Source organism: Oncorhynchus kisutch, linkage group LG6, assembly GCF_002021735.2.
Source record: "Oncorhynchus kisutch isolate 150728-3 linkage group LG6, Okis_V2, whole genome shotgun sequence".
Taxonomy (NCBI): domain Eukaryota; kingdom Metazoa; phylum Chordata; class Actinopteri; order Salmoniformes; family Salmonidae; genus Oncorhynchus; species Oncorhynchus kisutch.
The window spans coordinates 80,664,055-80,687,353 of record NC_034179.2 but is presented as its reverse complement, the minus strand read 5'-3'; the positions used below and the strand labels follow the sequence as shown (position 1 = coordinate 80,687,353).

General features: G+C 42.8%; 2 protein-coding genes across 3 annotated transcripts; one reads left to right on the top strand and one right to left on the bottom strand.

Moving 5' to 3' along the window:
• The first annotated feature begins 424 nt into the window (after nucleotides 1-424).
• LOC109884095 (recoverin-like) lies at nucleotides 425-2,447 on the top strand. Its single transcript, XM_020476101.2, has 3 exons — nucleotides 425-985; nucleotides 1,344-1,455; nucleotides 1,608-2,447. The coding sequence occupies exons 1-3, from the start codon at nucleotides 605-607 to the stop codon at nucleotides 1,724-1,726; spliced, it is 612 nt and encodes a 203-aa protein (XP_020331690.2). The 5' UTR covers nucleotides 425-604; the 3' UTR covers nucleotides 1,727-2,447.
• Nucleotides 2,448-3,070: 623 nt separating this feature from the next.
• On the bottom strand, nucleotides 3,071-23,098 carry LOC109884104 (growth arrest-specific protein 7). 2 transcript variants are annotated; one of them, XM_031827833.1, is made up of 11 exons: nucleotides 22,712-23,098; nucleotides 21,024-21,086; nucleotides 15,585-15,683; nucleotides 14,824-14,939; nucleotides 13,589-13,663; nucleotides 13,382-13,460; nucleotides 12,507-12,635; nucleotides 11,779-11,902; nucleotides 9,627-9,706; nucleotides 9,395-9,493; nucleotides 3,071-5,178 (listed from the first exon to the last, which is right to left on the bottom strand). In XM_031827833.1, exons 1-11 carry the CDS (start codon nucleotides 22,727-22,729, stop codon nucleotides 5,065-5,067), a joined length of 996 nt encoding a protein of 331 aa, XP_031683693.1. In that variant the 5' UTR covers nucleotides 22,730-23,098; the 3' UTR covers nucleotides 3,071-5,064. The 2 variants fall into 2 exon arrangements, with proteins under 2 accessions (XP_031683693.1, XP_031683691.1); XM_031827831.1 differs by lacking the exon at nucleotides 22,712-23,098 and having other exon boundaries at nucleotides 21,024-21,694.
• Nucleotides 23,099-23,299: the final 201 nt, after the last annotated feature.

Here is a 23,299-nt window from a genome sequence, read left to right as displayed (position 1 = left end):
GCAAGATTGAATCCCCGAGCTGACAAGATAAAAATCTGTCGTTCTGCCCCTGAACAAGGAAGTTAACCCACTGTTCCTAGGCCGTCATTGAAAATAAGAATTTGTTCTTAACTGACTTTCTTAGTTAAATAAAGGGAAAATAAAAATTAAGTCAGTGAACAGTGAAATAGGATGGTGGTATCAATATCTTTCAATGGAAATCATGTAACATCTTTATTTTGGCAACAATGGACATATTACATCCAGAAAGCTCAATCTAATCCTTAGCTAATCTTAAACTGTATCAACCTGTATTATGTAAAGCTTGATGTCATTGTGCCTGTATATGATGCACACACTACTACCTCATTGGACCCTAGAAAATATGTCAATCTCGTATGACGTAGTTATCCTCTTTATCTTCAAGACAGCTTGTCTGGTATTTAAGTAGCGATGACCATAATCCTGTTCAGCACATTGTGAAGTGGTCAGGGTGAGAAGGAGAGTCAGACCAAGTCAGGAAGAAGCCAACAGGTGGTTTCCTCCAAGTCAGATGAGAGAGGTAGTACACACAAAACAAGAACAATAACAATATCATCACTTCGCCATAGTGTTTCTTTGCAGCATGGGGAATTCTAAGAGTGGGGCACTGTCCAAGGAACTTCTGGAGGACCTGAAGTCCAATACTAAGTACAACGAGGCTGAGCTGTGTGTCTGGTACCAGTCCTTCCTCAAGGAATGCCCCACAGGCAGGATCACCAAGGAGCAATTTGAGGGCATCTATGCCAGCTTCTTCCCTAATGCAGACCCTACTGAGTACGCAAGGCATGTCTTTAGGAGCTTTGATACCAACGCAGATGGTCAACTGGACTTTAAGGAGTACATTGTGGCCCTGCACCTTACCTCCGGAGGTAAGACCCTGCAGAAGCTAGAGTGGGCCTTCGCCCTCTACGACGTGGATGGAAACGGAACCATCAGCAAAAATGAGATCCAAGAGATTGTTAAGGTACACAAACAAACAATTTCTCTGCCTCTAGTGTGAAGACACAGTGGTGGTGGTGGTAATTACTGAACCACTCAGTATACAGAATGGACATAAACAAAGATCTTAGTTATAACCAAAAAGTGCAACAAGATGAATCAAATTAAAAGCAGAACATATATTATTTCATACATTTGTGAAATGATTAGGTGAATTGTTTAATATTCTACGTATTCAGTCATCCCGTAAAAATATGATGGGAGAACAATCTTTATGTAGTCTGCATTTTTGAATGGTGCTATTATAGTACATGTGCTGAATTCAGTATTTAATCTACATTTGAAAGTTACATGTTTTTCCTTATTGCTTTATTGCTTTACAGTCAATATTTAACATGATCCCCGAGGAAGACCAAAAGGACCTGCCTGAAGATGAGAACACACCTGATAAGAGAGCAGACAAAGTCTGGGACTTTTTTGGAAAGAAAGAAGATGGTAATTTTGATTGTGAAGAATTTTCTAAATGTGATACGATGAGAACTTCTGGAATGAGAGACTTCCTATGAGTTTCGCACAATTAGACACATTAAATAAACAACCATAATAATGTTGATTCAGTAATGACATGTTATATGTTTCCTTTACAGACAAGATTGCAGAGAGGGAATTCATTCAAGGAGTGATGGACAACAAGGACATTCTACGGTTGATTCAGTATGATGAGCCCCAGAAAATCAAGGACAAACTGAAGGAGAAGAAACAATAGCTTTCCGACAAAATCATTCTTTTGAATTCTATAAGACTGTTCAAAGCTTAACTGTTTACAAACCCAACTCTCCTGCCAGACCTGGGCTCTTTGTGCGCTAGACAACATTGGCTTACACATTGAAGTACCGCACATTGTGGTGGATGACCTGTTTGTCTATGAGACACCTGGACTTTTCTTCCCACTCAAATAACTGTTCCGTGCTCTAGAATTATGGGTATTATTTTCTATTTCGTAATGAATGAATGGTTTCCAGGATTCTGTTGCCTGCTGCTGTGTTCACTTGCATTCATTCGTTTAATAAAGAGAAAGCCACCAGGAAAGGACCCACTGGGCACACACTGGTTGAATCAATGTTGTTTCTATGATATTTAAATGAAATTAGGTCGAACCAACATAGACTTGACATCTGTGCCCAGTGGGGAGCTCCTTGTGAAGGGACTTAGGCTGAAGTTAACAATCCCTGTCTTACTATCAATCCTATTAGTATGTGAAGGTCAGTTTAGAAACATCCTGGCAGAGGTTTGTTATGAAGGTAATCATGTCTATAGAATGTGTCTTATAATGTTCTTAGCAGGACTGAAACCTCATACAATGTACAGTATTCAACTGGTAGAACAAAGGAAAAGGAGTCTTTTTTTCTTGAATATTGTTGACATTTTGTTGATGCTGCCAGAGACTGCTGGAAACTATGTAATAAAAAACGCTGTGAAAAATGACATTATAAAGGGTTTCTAAAAACATAAATATAATGTACTGTGCCTGTAAAATATATTGTATAAGCAGGGAGTATAAGTCTACGTATTGTTGTCCATTGGTTTACTCCAGTTAGGGGAGGGGTGGTAGGGTTAGGGGGAAATAATAAAGAACAAAATATTGGAAATGACGCAAACAATTACATTGATAGAACCCACAATCTGCAATATTAAAGATGATCTAGAGCGAGGAGCAGCCCGCTCCATACATTACACACGTCAAATAATGAATTACAGAACATGTGCTTTAACTCCAATCATATGTCATCTTGGCACTGAACTTGTCCAAGCTGTAAGGTCAGAAACACAGGGCTTGACTCGTTCTCTCTCTAAAGCCTGATTTGGCTCCCAGTAATGCATGGCCTGGTTTCATGTCAATATTCCCCCACCTGGCCTATCTCCCTGGATCTCCCTGGCCAATCCACAGACAGTCAGAGGGGAGGGGATTGACCTTAAAAGCCAGAGGCAAAAGGCTGAATTTCATCTGCTTATTGGGATGAATCCAATTCATTTAAACATGTCCCAGGACTTGAAGTAAGCCAAACTGTATGTAAGCCAGTATATGATAATGAAACAAAACCCTTTTAAGTCTCTTGTCAAATCGTAACGATTTATTGTAAACACAGCATTCTACAGTATATTGTCTGGACAAAGGTCACCAATGATTTGACATTTCTTTAAAGATTGGAAACATTTGAATTGATGTACATGAGAAATGGAAATCAGTTAACAAAAGGCAATTAAATCAACATTACTACAAAATGACTGGTTAAGTTAAGTACATTAATGTAAGAACTTTACCATAACACATCTAACATTGACACATACTGTAGCAGGATAACTTATACAATAAGTACAACATTTCAATCTGGATTAGTTTGGGATAGAATAATGCAAATCATTTCAGTGGTATTTTCATATTTTCTCACCTAGAAACAATGTGGATAAGGCATGTATCTACTGAATAGACGTTGTCTATATACTGAATAGATGTGTTCTCTGTATGCATGTCTTGGCATAGTGAATGTATTATCCACATTAGAATATGAAAGGAGTGAGGAGATGGTCCATAAACACAGTAAGTCCCTGCTTTGTTACACTTCCAGAATAACTAACAACAAAATACAGACTGACAGACAGACAGACACACAAACATGCAGTATTTTATATCATGTACGCTTGTTTAGGTGGATATGTTGGCTAAAGGCTATGCTATTATCTGTTAATAGCATACTGTATGAAATGTATGGACAAGTACAGGTTCCAGTGCAAGTAACACTGACCACTTTTTCTGATGAGCTTTGCGAGTCATTAAAATGTGACTTGCAGCTTCCAAGTGATGACTCCTCTTGGATATACAAAGTGGACTGTATTTAGGATAAATGCAAAATAGAAATTCCCAACTCTAAGCAATGGTTGACTCACAAAGTGGCGTGCAAAATGAATTAATGACTTTAGAATCTGTTGACTATTATCCTGTTATAATTCATTGACAAACAACAAGGTACAAACATTTAGTTGACCGAAAGTGCAAGGCCACTTAAACAGTTAACAGCAAAATACATCTAGCTTGTATCTACAAATATACACTGATGCAGAATAGAATATATCAAGAACATTCCAGGTACTGTTTATAACCTTGAGGCACTAAAAGGTGTTCATTGTAACATGGATCGTCGCCATCATTGTCTCTGATCCAAAATAGACTCAGGCCTATGTTCCAATCTGCCACACGAGGTGACGTGTGACAAACATGCTGTTTCACAATCCTAAACATCTTACCCTATTCAACTTAGAGAGAGGTTGTTGTACATAAATTCGTGTTCATGACAAACCTTAATGAGTTGATTCACTCTTGTTCGTTGAGTGCAGTAACTTGGAGTATATACCTTCTGTAAACACATCCCATATACATTGTACTACAGTGCCAAGACAGCCATCATATTTCACAAATATGCACTTAACCATATACAGTAAATGTAAGATATTTTCCCTAAACATGCATATCTTGACAGGTAAAATGAATGGGCGTAAATATGAAAATATATAATAATTAATCTAGGATTTCACATAATGTTTCATATTCCAGTATCTAAAATAAAGTGAAATGTTAATAATTAGTTGTTCAGTTTATATGCCAAAATTATAAGGTTTTACAATGCATCCAATCTATTCCTCAAATACATAAAAATGTATCATTCTTAATAGTGGAAACTTCTAATTTTACAACAGATAAAACCCAAAATAATTGTTTAAGCTTGTTTAGTGGCATTCATTATACAGAGTAAAACTATCAAACATTGTATTACTGTAACATGCTGGTATTTGGACTATTGATCTCTTGTTTTTCCATTGTAGGTTCAAAAGCACTGCATTGGGAATGCTAACCTTTCTCCAGTTATCACTGAGTTAACATTGTGCTATTCTGATGTCATCATAGACAGAATGTACAGGCCTCACCTTATCCTGAACATACATGCACCTGCACCTGTAGTTGGAATGTTCTGTGAGAGGCCTGGGATTTTGACAGTATGGAGGTGGAGGTGTTGCCTCTGGCTGCTTGAGGTATGTCAATGTAGTTGACTATATGTCCATGTCCACAGGGCGGAGCTCCCCGGTCTTGTGCTCCTGCACCCACAGCTCTCGGTCTTTGGCTGGGTCCACACTCTGAAGCAGCTGATCCACTGGCTCCACCGTCTGCCAACACACACACACACACACACACACACACACACACACACACACACACACACACACACACACACACACACACACACACACACACACACACACACACACACACACACACACACACACACACAGGCTCATATGGGCCTTCATCACACATGAAGCCAACACTGACACATCTCATAGACAATGTAAATGCTTAGAGAACTCATAGATGCTCATACAGAACACAATGAGGGGAGAGACAGACACTTCTATCCATAGTGGTCAGGGTTAAGCGTACTGTTTCTGGAGACACATCGAGCTGCCTTTTGCTAATACAACTGGAGGCAAAGAAGTGTGCCAGCAGGTATCAGCTGAGCTTGTTATAGTGGCCCTCTAAAGGACAACCTCCTTATTAGGCTGATCAGTAGTGTGTGCCACCTGTAATTGGCCTTCACCATCACCCAAAGTGGCACTACCCTTGGTACAGGATCCTCAACGTCTCGTTAGATCTGCAGGTGTTTGCACCTCCTAAATGAGGAGAGCATCTGGGTTCATTCTCCCTGTTCAAGTATGGCCCAGTGAAACAGTCAGCAGGGGGTGATAACAGCTGGTGAAGGGGTGACAGTGGTATGGTGATCGAGTTTGGAGGCAGTAAAATCCTTTTAACTGTTTGGCCAGCATTTTCACAACCAACATGCTTACCAAAACGTTGATCTGAGTACATTGCACAAATCCTTTTTATTGGGATACTTGATCTGGAATTGTTAGCTAAATGGATCTGCTTTAAAAGACCTATTTCACTGATGACCATTCTGTTTTACTGTAGCACTATGCTCTCCAAAAGAAGGTAATCATCACACAAAGTGCAACCTATGTTGTATATTTCATTCTTTAACAGTTCCAAACTGCTCATCAATTAACTAGGCTGCCCATGGCCAGTCTGTTCTTACAGACTAGATGTAACATAGTACATGTAAATACGGGACACAAAATTAGTATGATATGTTACGTTTGGCATGGTTACATAAGACAGAAGGTTACGGGTATAACGCGAACGTCTAGCAATCCAAAATGTGCGTACTCGAATCTCATCACAGACAACATTAGAATTTTAGCTCATTAGCAACTTTGCAACTCCTTACTACTTTTTAGATACTTTGAAACGACTTAGCACAGGGGTCTCCAACAGAACGATCTCGCAGCCCACCTATGAGTAGCTCCCCAACAAATCTGAAAGTGCATGTATTTTTCACGTTCCACCGCAAACTGGTTGGTTGATTGGTTTCTCAAATGATTGCCTCGCCTGGTTCACCAACTACTTCTCTGATAGAGTTCAGTGTGTCAAATCGGAGGGTCTGTTGTCCGGACCTCTGGCAGTCTCTATAGGGGTGCCAAAGGGTTCAATTCTTGGACCGACTCTCTTCTCTGTATACATCAATGATGTCGCTCTTGCTGCTGGTGAGTCTCTGATCCACCTCTACGCAGACGACACCATTCTGTATACTTCTGGCCCTTCTTTGGACACTGTGTTAACAACCCTCCAGGCAAGCTTCAATGCCATACAACTCTCCTTCCGTGGCTTCCAATTGCTCTTAAATACAAGTAAAACTAAATGCATGCTCTTCAACCGATCGCTGCCTGCACCTGCCCGCCTGTCCAACATCACTACTCTGGACGGCTCTGAGTTAGAATACGTGGACAACTACAAATACCTAGGTGTCTGGTTAGACTGTAAACTCTCCTTCCAGACCCACATCAAACATCTCCAATCCAAAGTTAAATCTAGAATTGGCTTCCTATTTCGCAACAAAGCATCCTTCACTCATGCTGCCAAACATACCCTCGTAAAACTGACCATCCTATCAATCCTCGACTTCGGCGATGTCATTTACAAAATAGCCTCCAATACCCTACTCAACAAATTGGATGCAGTCTATCACAGTGCCATCCGTTTTGTCACCAAAGCCCCATATACTACCCACCATTGCGACCTATACGCTCTCGTTGGCTGGCCCTCGCTTCATACTCGTTGCCAAACCCACTGGCTCCATGTCATCTACAAGACCCTGCTAGGTAAAGTCCCCCCTTATCTCAGCTCTCTGGTCACCATAGCATCACCCACCTGTAGCACGCGCTGCATCAAGTATATCTCTCTGGTCACCCCCAAAACCAATTATTTCTTTGGCCGCCTCTCCTTCCAGTTCTCTGCTGCCAATGACTGGAACGAACTACAAAATTCTCTGAAACTGGAAACACTTATCTCCCTCACTAGCTTTAAGCACCAACTGTCAGAGCAGCTCACAGATTACTGCACCTGTACATAGCCCACCTATAATTTAGCCCAAACAACTACCTCTTTCCCTACTGTATTTATTTTATTTATTTATTTATTTATTTATTTTGCTCCTTTGCATCCCCATTATTTTTACTTCTACTTTGCACATTCTTCCACTGCAAATCTACCATTCCAGTGTTTTACTTGCTATATTGTATTTACTTTGCCACCATGGCCTATTTTTGCCTTTACCTCCCTTCTCACCTCATTTGCTCACATCGTATATAGACTTGTTTCTACTGTATTATTGACTGTATGTTTGTTTTACTCCATGTGTAACTCTGTGTCGTTGTATCTGTCGAACTGCTTTGCTTTATCTTGGCCAGGTCGCAATTGTAAATGAGAAGTTGTTCTCAACTTGCCTACCTGGTTAAATAAAGGTGAAATAAATCAAATGAAAATAAAAACGGACAAACAAATCTCAAACAAAGTATCAGAGACCGCAAGATCCCAACTACAATCTAATCAACGCAACATTGACATTATCCCACCATTGGTTAGCCACGATTCGCTTAAAAAGCCAAACCTAACACGATATCTGCCAATTCATTTCTTACCTGGCAGAAGTACTGTATGTCATTTGTGTCTATTATTTGCAAACGTTACCATTAAATAAGCATCAGTCGTACAGAACCATTGCTAGACCGGCACATTAGATGACACATTGGATGGCACATTGGATGGCACATTAGATGGCACATTGCTCACTCTCTATATGCGCAATTAAAGGGTTAGATGCACAATTAAAGGGGAATTATACTCAAATCTAAACGTGTTAGTTTCCTTCCAGACCCCAAACAATGAGTCTTCTGATGTGATTTAGGCATTGACATGGACTCAGAACATCCAATTTCGTTTCTCTATGAAGTGTCATTTGGAAATTGAAAAACAAAAACAATCTTAAACCAGGAAAAAGAAAACTGAAATAACATAATTTGGGAAAATATAAAACAATTTGAATTTTATAGAGCCCCCCATTTAGATTTGTTTATTAACAAACATTAGCAGGTATATTGACAGAAAACATAATGCACTACTCCTGTACACTAAGGCCCCAGGGAAGAGCTGGAGGGGAGAGGAGAAGAGAAGAATGTGACTATTTTAAGCCTAGAAAAAAATGAGTAGCTCGTGACATGTTTCATTTTTTAAAAGTAGCTCTCATGTCAGAAAAGGTTGGCTAAACCTTAATCTAACCCTTAACCTAACTCCTAAAACTAACCTTAACCATAACCTTAACCCAACCTTAACCCCTAACCCTAACCAACTGGCTAACATTACAATTCATAATTTGTAACATATTGTACAAATTGCAATTCATCACATATGAATTGTAATTTGTAACATATCATACGAAATAGATGGACATCTACAATTTAATACATACCATACAAAATGTAACATATCATGCTAATTGGGGTGTCCCATATCATGCTAATTGGGGTGTCCCATATCATGCTAATTGGGGTGTCCCATATCATGCTAATTGGGGTGTCCCATATCATGCTAATTGGGGTGTCCCATATCATGCTAATTGGGGTGTCCCATATCATGCTAATTGGGGTGTCCCATATCATGCTAATTGGGGTGTCCCATATCATGCTAATTGGGGTGTCCCATATCATGCTAATTGGGGTGTCCCATATCATGCTAGTTGGGGTGTCCCATATCATGCTAATTGGGGTGTCCCATATCATGCTAATTGGGGTGTCCCATATCATGCTAATTGGGGTGTACTTTTACTATGTTACATCTAGGTCTGTTACGGTGACCGTATTCTACCCTTGAGTCCAGGCTGTCATGACTGACAGATTGGTTGTCTGACTCCAGCAAACAGCCACATGTTCTGTCAGGCTGACTCAAGGGAACCGCCACTTGTACTGTAAGTGAAATGGACACATGGCTCACACTTTGGTTGAACATGTCAGTTTCATGTCGCAGCGTTGTGTACTGGCGTAAATCTTGTCGTATCATCTCCACCCTCTCAACCTCAAGTCTCTCCAGCTCCTGAAGAACAGAGGGAAATACATAGACAAAGGAATCAACCTCACTGTCAAAACAAAGATAACGATGAACGTGATCAGCTTCTATTGTTTGTTGTCAACAATGAGACTATGAAGAGTTAGTTCAATTGTATTACCAGGCTTGTGGTGACCATCTCCTCAAACCACTTGGACTGGGCCCGGTTGTACAGGTCCACATTGTGCATGAGGTCATCACCTGTAGAGAACAGATTCAGAGTGGTCATTCAACACAGTGTATTTGACTAGGAGGTAATACTCAACAAATCAACATTACGTTTCTGGTATACCTGTGCAGTTAAATTGTGGTAGTTAAAGATGAAGTACTACGGCCTTGAAGTGTTTACTATATTAAATGTAGGCCCTAAATTAACTTATGCATGAGGAAAAGCGTGCATGAACTCAGTCCCTATGTCTCCAGCAAAGGGCACTCAGTAACCATGCCTGTTGCAGTGTGGGACATCTCTATCGATGCAATGCAGAGGCTAACCTCCGAAGCTAACCTCCGATGCTAACCTCCGAAGCTAACCTCCGAAGCTAACCTCCGATGCTAACCTCTGATGCTAACCTCTGATGCTAAGTCTATAAAGCTTGGTTCAATAGGGTTGAAGAAAAGTGCAAAGCAAATGTGACCTAGAAACGTTCTTCTACATTTCAGTTCAATCTATTAGACATATATTACAAAGGCCTACTGTAGAAAGGGTGTAAGAAACAACCTAAAACAAAACTACAGAGGAAGTTGTTTTACAATCCAGCCTCTCCAATAATAGCACATCTCAATCTATATGGAAATGAGGCCAGGGTTTTTAATGACATTTGCCCCTGGAAAAAGTGAAAGACACAAGGCAGACATCATCTAAAGCTTGCCTAACGGGATCTATTGATTCGAGCTGTGAACTGAGACTAATTATCTGAGTGGGAGAGAGAATGAACAAGATGCCGGCTTTTATTTATTTATTTTTTCACACTGGCTTTTTCCTCTAAAGTGTGTGCATAGATATGTATGGAAAAAGCCATTACAATCTTGGCGCCAGAACTATTTGTACCATCATGCTATCTGGAATACAGAGAAATGGGAGCCCCAGGCATTGTACTGCATGGCTGATCATAGCCTCATGTTATCTGAATTAAGCATATTCACTATGATTCCACATTTAAATATAAATGCAAAGCAAGATGTGTTTGTCTCCTAAGCACATGATAATGCAATGTTTTTGAGATCCACAGTAAAACACAAAACACTGGAAAATATACTTGCAGTATAACAGATGGTTTTAAGTATAAATGAAGAGACATTGCTTAATATTTTTGACTAAGCTAATTGCTTAGTATCATTACATTACTATGGGCTGCTGTTGGCAGTGAGCTTTAGTGTTGTCGGCCTCCTGTCTGAGTTCTCAAACCCCATCCATGTCTGACTGAACGCCCCCACATTCCCTATCTGACTGCAGCACAGCCCCACCTCACCCCCTCTGCCCCCTGCTGGGGAAAACATAGTATTCTTAGGCAACACAGTCTGGGAATCCACCCCAAGTCTGAACCCTGAGCGTGTGAAACATATCTGCACTGTCCGCAACCCTGTCTCTGCTCCATTTACACAACAGGCCCGGCCATGTGATCCATGTTGCCAGATCTGACTGTTTGGGATGCCTGGCTGGTCCGGATGGGACAAGTCCTCCATTCATACCCTTGTTCACTGCGACCAAAAGATTAGTCCTGGGGATTGTGGGTAATGGTCCTCTCCCAGCCGACTTATTATCCCACCACAAAAATAGATCATTAAACTTGTTTCCATGTTGAAATACTTCTGGCTCTCTTTTGCAATGTGTTCTGGTGTTGTGCCAGGGAGTGCTTCCCTCAGAGTTCTCACTCTGTCGGCTATGCCTCTTGTTGCTGATGAAAACACCACCACAACTTTACACAATGGCAGCACAACATCACAAGGGTAGGTAAATTGCATGCAACGCAAGAGTGGCCTCAAAAGCGGCTTACGCAACATAAAAGCGGCTGCTCAGCGATACAGGGCTGATTTATTAAGAAACACAGCTGTGGGTGAATTGAACGGCTCAGATTTGAAAGGAGAGAGGCAATTTGTCGCCTTTAGAAGTACACTGTGGTAAGTTAATAAAAAGCACACCTGAGAATGCAGCATGCTTTGGGTGCATGTTCTCTCCTCTCTGGAGGTAGAATCGGCACCGCTATGCTGGCGTTTCATGGAGCTGTGAAGTGCGGCTGCTCTACATATGCTACACGGTGTGTCAAACCCCTGACCTGCTTGTGTGGATTTCCTCCGGGCCTTCTTGATGTCCTCCTCATGCTTGTTCATGTGCTTGATGTCCAGTTGCTGGGTCTTCACTTCCAGATCTTTCTGCCGGTCTGCCAGGGCTTTACGGGCCTACAGCAACCCAAGCAGCAGTGTGAATACAGAAACAATATGGGTAATTTCATGCTAGTCCTCAGATCTACTGAACCTACAACTATTACCACAGTCATGGCAGCCCTTTCATCTCGGCTACCTATTTCCCCACTCAAATCCCGGCCTCATCCCTTAATCTATTCTTATTTCACATCACAGGATCTTCCTTCATCTCGTCTGTTGAGGCAATTCTCCAATGTCATGATGTAACACTGTTGGAAATGTAAACACAGCACTTGGCAGGCACGAACCGTAAACCCACAAAATCTCCTGTGTTTAATGGATGCCAACTAAAATAAAACGAACAGGACGTTATGATCGATTGATTCATCTAGTCTATATGATTACCATGGGGAGAAAGATAGGCAACAAAAAGCAACAGGTTTTTCCTGAGCAGAAAAACAGTTCATCTTATAATACATTGAATGTTTTCAATAGTCCAACAGAATAATGCTGTGGTGTAGTCAGATCATCCCTAAAACACTTCTTCTGACATACATTTTGGATCATTTAAAGCTTCTCTGGGAAAACCTGAATTGTAGGACAAGGATTATAGGATGCTTTGGTTTAGAATGGTCCATACCTTCTCCACGCCTGCATAGCGGCTGGCCAGCTGCTTCCTGAGGTCTATGATGTGGTGATCGTACTTCTTCAACTCCTTCTTGAAGTTGTCTCTGAACGTCAGCAGGGGCTTCTCCACCTCACACTGGAGCTGAAGAGGTACAGTTATTACAGTTGTAATTGATATGTACTTATGTGTAACTACACTGTAACTACATTGTACCTGCCTATCTAACTACTATATAAACACACCAATTTATAGTCCTGGTAGTCCTATACAGGATATATGTGACCTAGCTGCATAAAGCATGGATATAAATAGTCATGAAAAGTGCACTTAGGCCACTATATGTTCAAGAGGATTTCTCACTCTTCCACACGTTACCTAACCCCATCCCATCAGCCGTGGTGTCTCCGAGCTCAGAGGAGAGGGGATCATGGCGGGCTGCATGTCCACAGCCTGGGGCTCATCAGAAGACACTAATTAATCAGACAATGGAGGCTATGTATAGCTTCAAGGCTACCTCTGATTTATTTTAAGCATTCTTAAGACCCAGTAGAGTTTTTTCTTCACTGGTAATTGATGCTGTAAGCCCCCCCTCTTTTTTCTTTGCCCATGTCAGACCAGAGTGAGGTAAACAAACACCCCAGTACGTGGTCATAGAGGCCTTGGATTGACCAAAGGAACACATAAATAAACTGACTGCCAACTAAGCCTTCTCTAAGGGCTCCATAACCCATAGAAAATACATCTTATAATGTTATTGAAGGTATGAGTGAAGCATGGATGTTGTCCACTTCCGTCAGTTCACATGGAGATTTTAGAATGTTCTTGGTCTGTTACAGTACATGCAATCTATAACATCCACAGTCTCTTCTAGCAAGACAGTAGGCTACCTTATTGGAGAACTTGAGGTGGACTTCAGCCTCGTCATGACAACTCCTCTTCAGCTGGGCCCAAGCTTCCCCAAGGGTTCTGGAATGGGATCAAACAAGAGACATCAACCAAACTGGATAGAATGGATGGGAAAACACCCAAGTAGCAAACAGGTATATGGTGAAGAATATAGAACGAATAGAAATCTATTCTGTTAACTCACTCACCCTTCCTCCTGAGCAGCCAAGGGGCTCTGGGAGAGCTTGGAGAGGTTCTTAGAGTATTCATCTTCAATCTTTATCCTGCAACGGACAACGACAGCCATGGGGCTCTAAAGTATGGGACTCCAGGGAAGACCAATAGAGGAGAACATTTTTTAAAGCTGACAGAGTTTCAGAGGAGCATTGGTGCATGGAGACAATGTCCTCCAGTATATCACCGACACCCAAAGACATACAGCACTGTGGCCACTATGATGTTCAAAGGCAAAAGCCTATTATTCTGTGCTGAGAAGATATCAAACAATATCCTGTAACAACAGACTGGATATGAGTTAATGCACTTTCCTGTGGAAAGGCCAGAGATGGGAATGATGTGAGGCTATTTACTCATGGCCACCCTGAGGGAGACTCAGAAATGCCAGCCATATTTCTGTGACATTCAATTATCCCACAAATACCCATTAACCATACACATCTGAGTAAACCTGTCCTCTATGGGAGGTCACGAAGGCCATTCCAAAGAAATGGATATGGCCAGAATCTGACATCAGGTCAGCTGTCTCACTGAACCAATGAAGAAAGGTCAGCCCTGAATTAGAATGTTGGGGAATGGGACCTTTAAATGAATTGTGTGAATACAGTCAGGGGAAAAAGTGAAAGTCCACTTAATTCTCAATCTATTGAGTCAATGGGAACTTTTGTTGTGGGCGCAAAATGGGGCCTCTTGCTATGCTGAAGCCTATGAAAGCATATGTTTAGGACGTCCACTTTATGTACGTCTACAACTTAACTTTATAAACCTAGTACAGTACAACACATTTATCTGAATTCAAATGTGCATGGGGATGATACACCTGGGGCGGTAGCTAGGCTGGAAGTCAAGTGTGTTGTGCCAGTCCCCAAGTTGACTAGGTGAAAAATCTGTCCGTGTGCCCTTGAGCAAGGCACTTAACCCTAATTGCTCCTGCAAGTCGCTCTGAAGAAGAGCGTCTGCTAAATAAATACATTGTAAATATATGAATAGATACTATAGAGTGGAGCCAGGTTGTCAAGGACAAAATAACCCATGCTCTACAATAACATAATGACAAGAGAACCCTGTTTCACCCTGATAAGACACGACAAACAGTCCAAATAAGATTACGATCAAAAAAGATACGATAAAGAGAATCAATAACATTTCCCAACACACAAAATACACAGTACCACTGACCCCTTCCAAGCTGACTATGTTGTGTTACCTCTCCCGGACGAACTCAGCCATCTCTTTCTGCATCTGTTTGCCCTTGAGCTGTTTCTGCAGCAGCACCTCAAAGCCGCCCACAGAGGGGGTCCCTTGGGGGTCCTTCTTGTCAGTCTGAGGGAGAGGATGGAGCATCAATCACACACGCCGACCAATACAGCCACAGACTTCATTTCATGGAGAAAATGACATTGTTTACATTGAGTGTGTGTGAGTGGTGAGGTATGTTGGGGAGTGTGTGTGTGTGGATGAGTGTATGAGTCAGAGAACTACAAATGTATGTGTTAAGGAGTGCATGCGCACGTGGGTGTGTTCGTCATTTGCGTGTGAGTTATGAGTGTGTGTGTGTGTGTTTAAGGGTTGAACAAGGAGCAGCACATCCCACTATGTGTAACAGGATGTGGATACGACAGGGAGTGATGTGGTAGCCCCACGTGAACCAGAGGTGACAGATTCAATTCACACAATGGGCTTGAGCTTTGGCTGAGTGGAGCACATTATGCCACAGAAATACAGACAGCCACTGAGAACATGACTCAGTGGAACAAGAACAACCATCCAAATCACAGTTCAGTGAAAAGAGGCTTCTGTTACAATCATGTTTGTAGACACATGAGTTGGCGTTAATATGACAGACAAAATCTACCCTTTTGGATTCAAAGTCATATGTTACAGGGCTGAGATTCCTATAAACATAGGAAGTAGGGATCTTATTCTATGAGCTGGAGAGTGGTTTAGAGATGTCAGGCGCTATCTTACCCAGAAGTAGTCACAGTAACTCCACTCATTGGGCTTCAGTAGCTGCTGCTCTGGCTGATCTGGCATCACACTGGGCAGCGGGAAGGTGACGCAGTTAATCTGAATGCAAAAAAATAGTGAGACGAATTCAAGAGAGTGAGAGACAAGTGAGAGAGGTTTCTGTGAGACATCAGAGGGAGAGGAAGAAGGAAATGAGGAGGAGGAGGAAAAGAGACTAATTGCCTTCAACTCTCAGGAATGAATGTGGGAGAAACGCTATGGTTAGAGCAGACATCAAAGGTGTCATTTGTGGGAGATGTGCATAGAAGCTTCTCATTTGGAGACGGGACATGGAGGCTCGGTTTGTGTCTGTCATGAGGACGGGAGTAAAGGTCAGGAATGAGTAAATACTCTCCGGGGGTGTTGGTCATCAAGATGGTGACCCAGAGAACCCTCGGAGGTGGAGAGGGGGGGGGGGGGGAATGGAGAGGGACAGACGGAGGGGAGAAGGACAGAGAAATAGGGAGAGAAAAGAGAGGGGGGAGAAAGAGAGAGCACAAACCGTCCAGTCCTGGCCTTACGATCCTTACACTTATTTGTGATAAACTAAAACAACATCATAATGAAGAGAAAGACCTACAATCAGTGATATAGAGGAAACAACCAACAACAACCCAAACCACTGTAGAGCGGAGTCACAGCTAAACACACCCAGCACTCAGACTGAATACACACTCTGGTCAACAGCGTCTTCAATTACCCTTAGAGGACTGCAATTATGTAATGTTCACCATCTGTAACCTCTCCCTGCTGGCACAACAACATGTCCTCTATCTATGCCATACTGCCAATGACATCCCAGCAGACTACATGGACATCCAGACATGCTGAATCTCAGATGCACAAATATGTATTATGTGTTCACTGCTTGGCTAAAGCACACGACAAGGAAAAAACACACTGTGCACATTTCTACTAACTGATTGCCATATTTGCTTATGTAACTATGACAATGTTTAAAGCTTTGTGTTGCAAATCATTGAGCCTATTGGAGGTTGAAACTATTTAGAATTATGGTGAGATTTAGAGAAGTTCCTGAGAAAAAAACTGTAAAACAATGGAAGCAAGCCCGAAAAGCTATTCTGTAATAAATATTAACATGAGCCCCGTTCTTTCCTGAAGGCAACCAGCCGTCTGCAGAGATCACCAACGCCTGCTTGAAATCAGTTCTATCAATGACCCCTCGACATCTAATATGTACACACTAACACCCACCCACACACACACACACACACACACACACACACACACACACACACACACACACACACACACACACACACACACACACACCCCCACCCACACACACAGACACAGACACAGACACAGACACACACGCACACACGCACGCACACACACACACACACACACACACACACACACACACACACACACACACACACACACACACACACACACACACACACACACACACACACACACACACACACACACACACACACACACACACACACACACACACCTATAAGTCTGCATAATATGCATGCTTCCACACACCACATGAGATACAGTAGTAGAAACACACATAGAAGTGTCGTAGACTCTTTCTAACGCTACACAACAGGATTTACATAGTTGGTGGAGCCCAGTCACATTTTCTGCCTGAGAGATCAGACTGATTGTCACGGACACCAGATTTTCCATCACACTGACTCGCCATCTATCACTGCTGTTGTTTATCTCCTGCTCACATCCTCCAGAAAATGAGACCATCTATCTGCAGCATGGCTGTCTCTATAGCTCACTACTCTTTTATGGGCTCTTAGTGGGGTGCTACACTGTTAGGACTCAGAGATTCATATTCATTACCTCTATGAAAACCAGGGAGAATTGTATGGCACTGTTGGCACTGTGTGGTTTATAGTAGTTGATGTTTTTGGACAGTCAGCAAATCGAGGGTGTTATGGTTCAGCCTGACAGTGTTATGGTGATTCTGAGAGGCAGGCAGGGTCATAGGTTATGAATGATTCACATGAGGATGGTCATTCCTGTAGTTTAGAACAGACAAATTACACTTACCCCCAACAGAAGTGCCAGTTTGCCTAATCACCCAGAGGGACAGTCTGTTCTCTACCTGCATTCATTATACAGTCATTTCCACCCTAAAGACTTAGGCAAATGTAGAAAGGTTCATTCATTGCCTGGACGTTTAAAAATTGTGAGCTGGACCTAACACATTGGAATGGTTTAGCTCTGCTGAATAGACAGAAATATTACTAACAGCATGGAAAATAATCCATGCTTAAAGACATAAAACACAGAAAATAACCCATGCTTAAAGACATAAAACACAGAAAATAACCCATGCTTAAAGACATAAAACACAGAAAATAACCCATGCTTAAAGACATAAAACACAGAAAATAACCCATGCTTAAAGACATAAAACACAGAAAATAACCCATGCTTAAAGACATAAAACACAGAAAATAACCCATGCTTAAAGACATAAAACACAGAAAATAACCCATGCTTAAAGACATAAAACACAGAAAATAATCCATGCTTAAAGACATAAAACACAGAAAATAACCCATGCTTAAAGACATACACAGGGTGTCAACACATAAATCTCTTGCCACCTTAGCTAACACTATCAGAAAATAACTCTTCCCCCGGCACATATGCACGCACGCACACACACACACACACACACACACACACACACACACACACACACACACACACACACACACACACACACACACACACACACACACACACACAGAGAGACTGTAGGGTACTCAGCCACTGTTGCTAAGCGACAAATTACTTTTGCTGTAAAGGCACAATCCCCCATAATAACAAAAGATTCCAAGACGTCCTCCACTATTCTCAGAATGCTGTGGCTTCCTCCAACTCTGTGTTGGTAAAAAAAAAATCTAATAATAATAATCAAAATAACCCGTCTGAGTCTTCCAAACAACACAAGATGACACCCCAACAAACTGTAACTCTTTCTTCTCAACAAGTCAAACAGCACTTGACTATGTTTAATGAGGTGGAAAACATGGCTGGCTATTCAGATGATTCAGCCCTGTGCATCTTCCTTTCATCACACTCAGGACCAGCCTTATAATACGGAGGAGACAAGGTAACAACAAGGTTACGGGTCTACTGGTCTCAAATCAGTGGAGGCTGGTGTCACTTTAAATGGGAGGATAGGCTCATTAAAATGGACTAAAACACATTAGACACACCGTTCCATTCACTCCATTCCGATCATTAGTATGAGCCATCCTCCCTTCACCAGCCTCCACTGTCTGTGGTCTGAGACATGCTCCAGTGATGGATGTTAAAGTCGTTCATCTGTCCATGACAGCTGGAAGACAGGTTGTGTGACGCAACATGTATCATGGGACAACAGTAAAACACCCTCCTGGACTGACATCATGACGAACGCCATACTCAGCATCAACGACTACAACCTCCCATTATTCCATCATTACACGACACCACTTCTTCTACGCAATGAATGAGTCCCTGAACAAAACCATGAATGTCGATTATCACAGACCAATTACCCATTCATGCGATTTCTCTTTACACCGCAAAGTATAAAACTGCATTATAATGGAATTAATGTAGCCTATTCTAGTGGTCTCCTTTTCTGAGATGTTCATTGCTTGATCCATTCATATTTCTACAGAAGACATGACTATGATCATGATTAAATGTTGAGGATGTGTACAGACCATCATGGCTCATGTAGGATTTGATAGTACACTGAGGATTGGGGTGCACAACAGCACCCCAATCCTTTATCAACAATACCATGAATCAAGCCCTATAAAACAAAGTTCACCTGTAAAAAAATATCTATATATATTAAAAAAAACATATGTTTTCTATTTTTCCACAATATCAATTCAATTTGTTTTCTGAATGGCTCCAGTGTTTCCTATGGCAGTCTTTTCCATTTCAGCACCATTAATCAGTGTGCTATTGCTTTTGTAACCATGGAAACTGGCCTCTGCATCTCTCTGTGCAGGTCGGTGGGGCTTCACAATAGGCAGACTGACAGCTCCCGTGGCTGGAGCAGGCCAGCGAGCCCACTGAGCAGAACCAACACTGGGCACACACAGAACTGTCTGTCAGCCCTTAGCCCAGCACTCACCATCTCCTCCTACATTCCTCATTATAGGTTACATAACCAGGAGGTCCAGTGTCAGAACAACTTAAACACTCTGAGGGATGTTATACATAAATCTGGTTACATGTGGTCCACACAAATCCCTAATTTGCTAGAAATGAGTTTCTATATTTCTGAGTATAATGAGTTTAATGAATGCTAGTTATGGATACGTGGGAGTAGGAATTCAAGCTGCGTGTGTGATGTAAATGTTTTCATTAGCTGTTGTTGGTGGAGAGTAGAACGGAAATATAATCATGGCTGTAATGTGGAAGTGTTGATGTTGTGTTTTGGTGAATGCAGTCCTGGGTGAACTGCATTGTCCTGCAGCTATGTGGGGTCCATTGGGGGATGGGAGGGATGCAGCATTACACTCACATAATATATTTCTATGTTTTCTAGAGAAGACGACTCAGGGGGCTCGTCAGATTCTGGATCTGTCTACAAAGGTCTTGTGCTTTTCAACAAAATCAAAGCCCATCATACATTGAAAGAGTATGATAAAAACATGACTTTGCTGCATGGGATACCTATTCTCACTCAAAGTCTGCGGCAGCTTCTGTGAACTGAGAGAAATCTGAACCTCTTCATTGCTTGAGGACACATCTCCTGTGTGTAAATGGCGCTTGTGCAAGCCTCAGTCCCAAACCCACAAGACTGATAGAAGGGAGTAGACACAATACAGTCCATGAGAAAAAGATTAGCAGTTGACCTGTGGAAACCCCACTGATTAAGACTAATGTTCTATCCAATAGGCTGTTTGGTGTGGCGGCAGTGTTCCTGCACTGTGGGTTCCCCCATTACTCCACAGAGATCTGCAGCCAAACACAGAGGCTACACTGCTACACGGACACACTGTAGCATAGTGGGTAGATGCAGTACATTTTAACGTTGGCAGATGGTGGAATGAAATACACAAACATCTAGCCTATTGTCGGGTAAAACGCTGTTATCTGCTTTCTTCTGTTCAATTATCTCAAAAGGGAATAATCTTAGATAAAAATAAACATTCTGTCACATCTGCTGTTTCTCCCTGGTGTAATGGTGCACAGGATCTGTATCCTAAACACAGTCTGAGGCTGCTGCTGCTCTGAGAGAGAAAGGAAACAACAGAGATAGACAGAGAGAGAGAAACAGAGAGAGATAGAGAGAGAGAACAACACAGAGAGAAAGAGAGAGTGAGGGAGACAGAGAGAGATGGGTAGTGAGATGGAGAAGTTCTGGGTTTAGAGCTCCAGGGTACTCACTGTTATCTTGGTCTCCTTGATCTCCTTGTTCTGCCTCTTGGCTGGTGAATTGTTCCCCGGGTTCTGTTGGGAGAGACAGGAGGCATCGTCAACGTCAAAGCTCTCCTCGGTGTCAAAGCTGGCCGCCTCCATCATCACACAACACCGCTTCTCCTCCTGCTCCTCTCTCTGCTCCTCACGGGGAAACCCTGCTCCTGCAACTGAGGCTGCCTCTCACAGCCTGCTGCCTGCCTGACGTGGTGAGTCGAGTGGAGACGCGTCACGGGGGTGGGGTGGGGAGTGGGGGGGTGAGTAAAGGGCTGGGTAGAATGGAGGAGGTGTGAAGTGGAGGGAGGGGGTGGAGGCGGTTGGTCGTAGTCCTAGGTGCGTGATGAGGCTAGCCTCCGGTTAAACTGCAGTCACCCGAGTCTGGAGGTTGACGGCAGGGGGAAGATGCAGCAAGGAGCCCTGTGTCTCCCTACTGTCCATACGGAAAACTAGTAAGACAACACATGGATGGAGCCAGCGGAAGAGAGCGAGAGAGAGTGCTTTAGCAATGTAAACATATGTTTCCCATGCCAATAAAGCCCCCTTGAATTCAGTTGAGAGATGGAAGGCTGAAGGAGAGGTGGGGATTTATTTACACATTCGATCACCATGCCTCCCTCTTCCCTCTTCAGAGAGATAGAAAGAAAGAAACAGAGAGAGAGGGATTGTGAGAGAGAGAGAGAGAGAGAGAGAGAGAGAGAGAGAGAGAGAGAGAGAGAGAGAGAGAGAGAGAGAGAGAGAGAGAGAGAGAGAGAGAGGGGAGAGAGAGGGTTTTGAATGAGGGAGGAGAGGGGGCAAGGTCTGAGGGAAATGGCTTAGTAATGATAACTAGAAGGCTAATTATGATTAAGAGGCAGGAGGAAAAGAGGAGGAGGAGGAGGGAGAAAAACACAACCAATGAACAGCCTCTCTGGCCCCACATGTGTGTTCATGAGCTTTAGAGCTTTGGTCTCTGTGTGTGTGTGTGTGTGTGTGTGTGTGTGTGTGTGTGTGTGTGTGTGTGTGTGTTTTAGGGAGATATGTATGTGCATACAATACTGTCTGACAGTGTGGGTGTGTGTTAGCTTAATGACAATACAGCGCGGTGTGGGTACAGGATGTCTGATAATAGTGTGTTGGTACAGGATGTCTGATAATAGTGTGTGGGTACAGGATGTCTGATAATAGTGTGGGTGTTTGCGGAGGTGTGTTTGGCAGGTGTGTTTTTGGAGGGCTGATACATCTTTCGATGTTTTTCAGGGGTGGGGGTCCAGAGGGTGGATGAGCGGAAGAATTGATGTATACATGTGTGAGTGCATCGTATGTGCGTGCGGAGGGAGCCAAAGGGTGTGTGTGTGTTTACCCACGAGTGCGTGGTGGTGTTATCTTTGTGGGCAGGGCTGCAGCCACACTTATCCTCTCTTTCTCGCTCTCCTTCTCTCCCTCTCTCGTTCTACTCTCTCTCTCTAATGATGGCGTTCCACCAGAGGCTGCAGCATGTTTGCAGCGAAAAGCAGAGCTGCCCCTGTCAGTACACATGATCGCCCCAAGGACACCACCCCACTGTGCCCTTCTCTCCACCCCTGCTTATTACAACACCCCCCTGCAGAGGCCATCACAACAACACAGTCAGCTGTAGTAACCCAGTGAAAGCCTCATGCTTCGCATCGACGCACTCTCACCTTCCTCCTCCGAAACATGGCGCCGTTGACCAGCACCTACCGATGTGTCCGGGCTGCTCGGAGCGCGGCGATCCAGCCAGCAGACTTTCCCAGAAGCCCAGGACGCCCAGTTCTCCCAGTTTGAGCTATAAAGATTATCTTGCTGTTGTCCTTACAAAATCTGTCAACAAACCCTACGGCGTGGTCCAAATCTCAGCTGCCCATATGGCCCAAATCTGTCCATGTATTCTCCCGTTAGCTGATGACGGGGTACTCACTAACGCTGAATAATTAGTCACGTGGGTTGGCGTGTAAACACTTCTTGGCCCAGGTTCATAGCTGCTCAAAGCAGGACTGGGGAGGAACATAGAGGACCATTTTTGTCCTGAAGAATGTTTGATGCGTGCGATGGATTTCAAGCATACCATATCAAGAATAAACAGGGAATTATTGCATTAAAATAGTAAAAATGTTCATTAGTTTGCCTGCAACATGTTATGTGTTACAGGAACCATTATTGAGTTTGAGCTGCTTAATGTTGATGTGAAATCAATATCAGACAACTATTTCACTCCGATCAATACGTTGAGCTGATTGCAATGTTCCAAC

Bases quoted from the DNA above. Each gene is read 5' to 3' on its own strand.
- LOC109884095 (XM_020476101.2), top strand. From the start codon at position 605: ATGGGGAATTCTAAGAGTGGGGCACTGTCCAAGGAACTTCTGGAGGAC. The intron at 986-1,343 runs GTACACAAACAA...ATTGCTTTACAG, and splicing joins AGATCCAAGAGATTGTTAAG to TCAATATTTAACATGATCCC. The intron at 1,456-1,607 runs GTAATTTTGATT...TTTCCTTTACAG, and splicing joins TTTTGGAAAGAAAGAAGATG to ACAAGATTGCAGAGAGGGAA.
- LOC109884104 (XM_031827831.1), bottom strand. From the start codon at position 21,158: ATGATGGAGGCGGCCAGCTTTGACACCGAGGAGAGCTTTGACGTTGAC. The intron at 13,664-14,823 runs GTAACACAACAT...TGTCCGTTGCAG, and splicing joins GCTGAGTTCGTCCGGGAGAG to GATAAAGATTGAAGATGAAT. The intron at 9,707-11,778 runs GTCAGGGGTTTG...TGTTCTCTACAG, and splicing joins GAGGAAATCCACACAAGCAG to GTGATGACCTCATGCACAAT.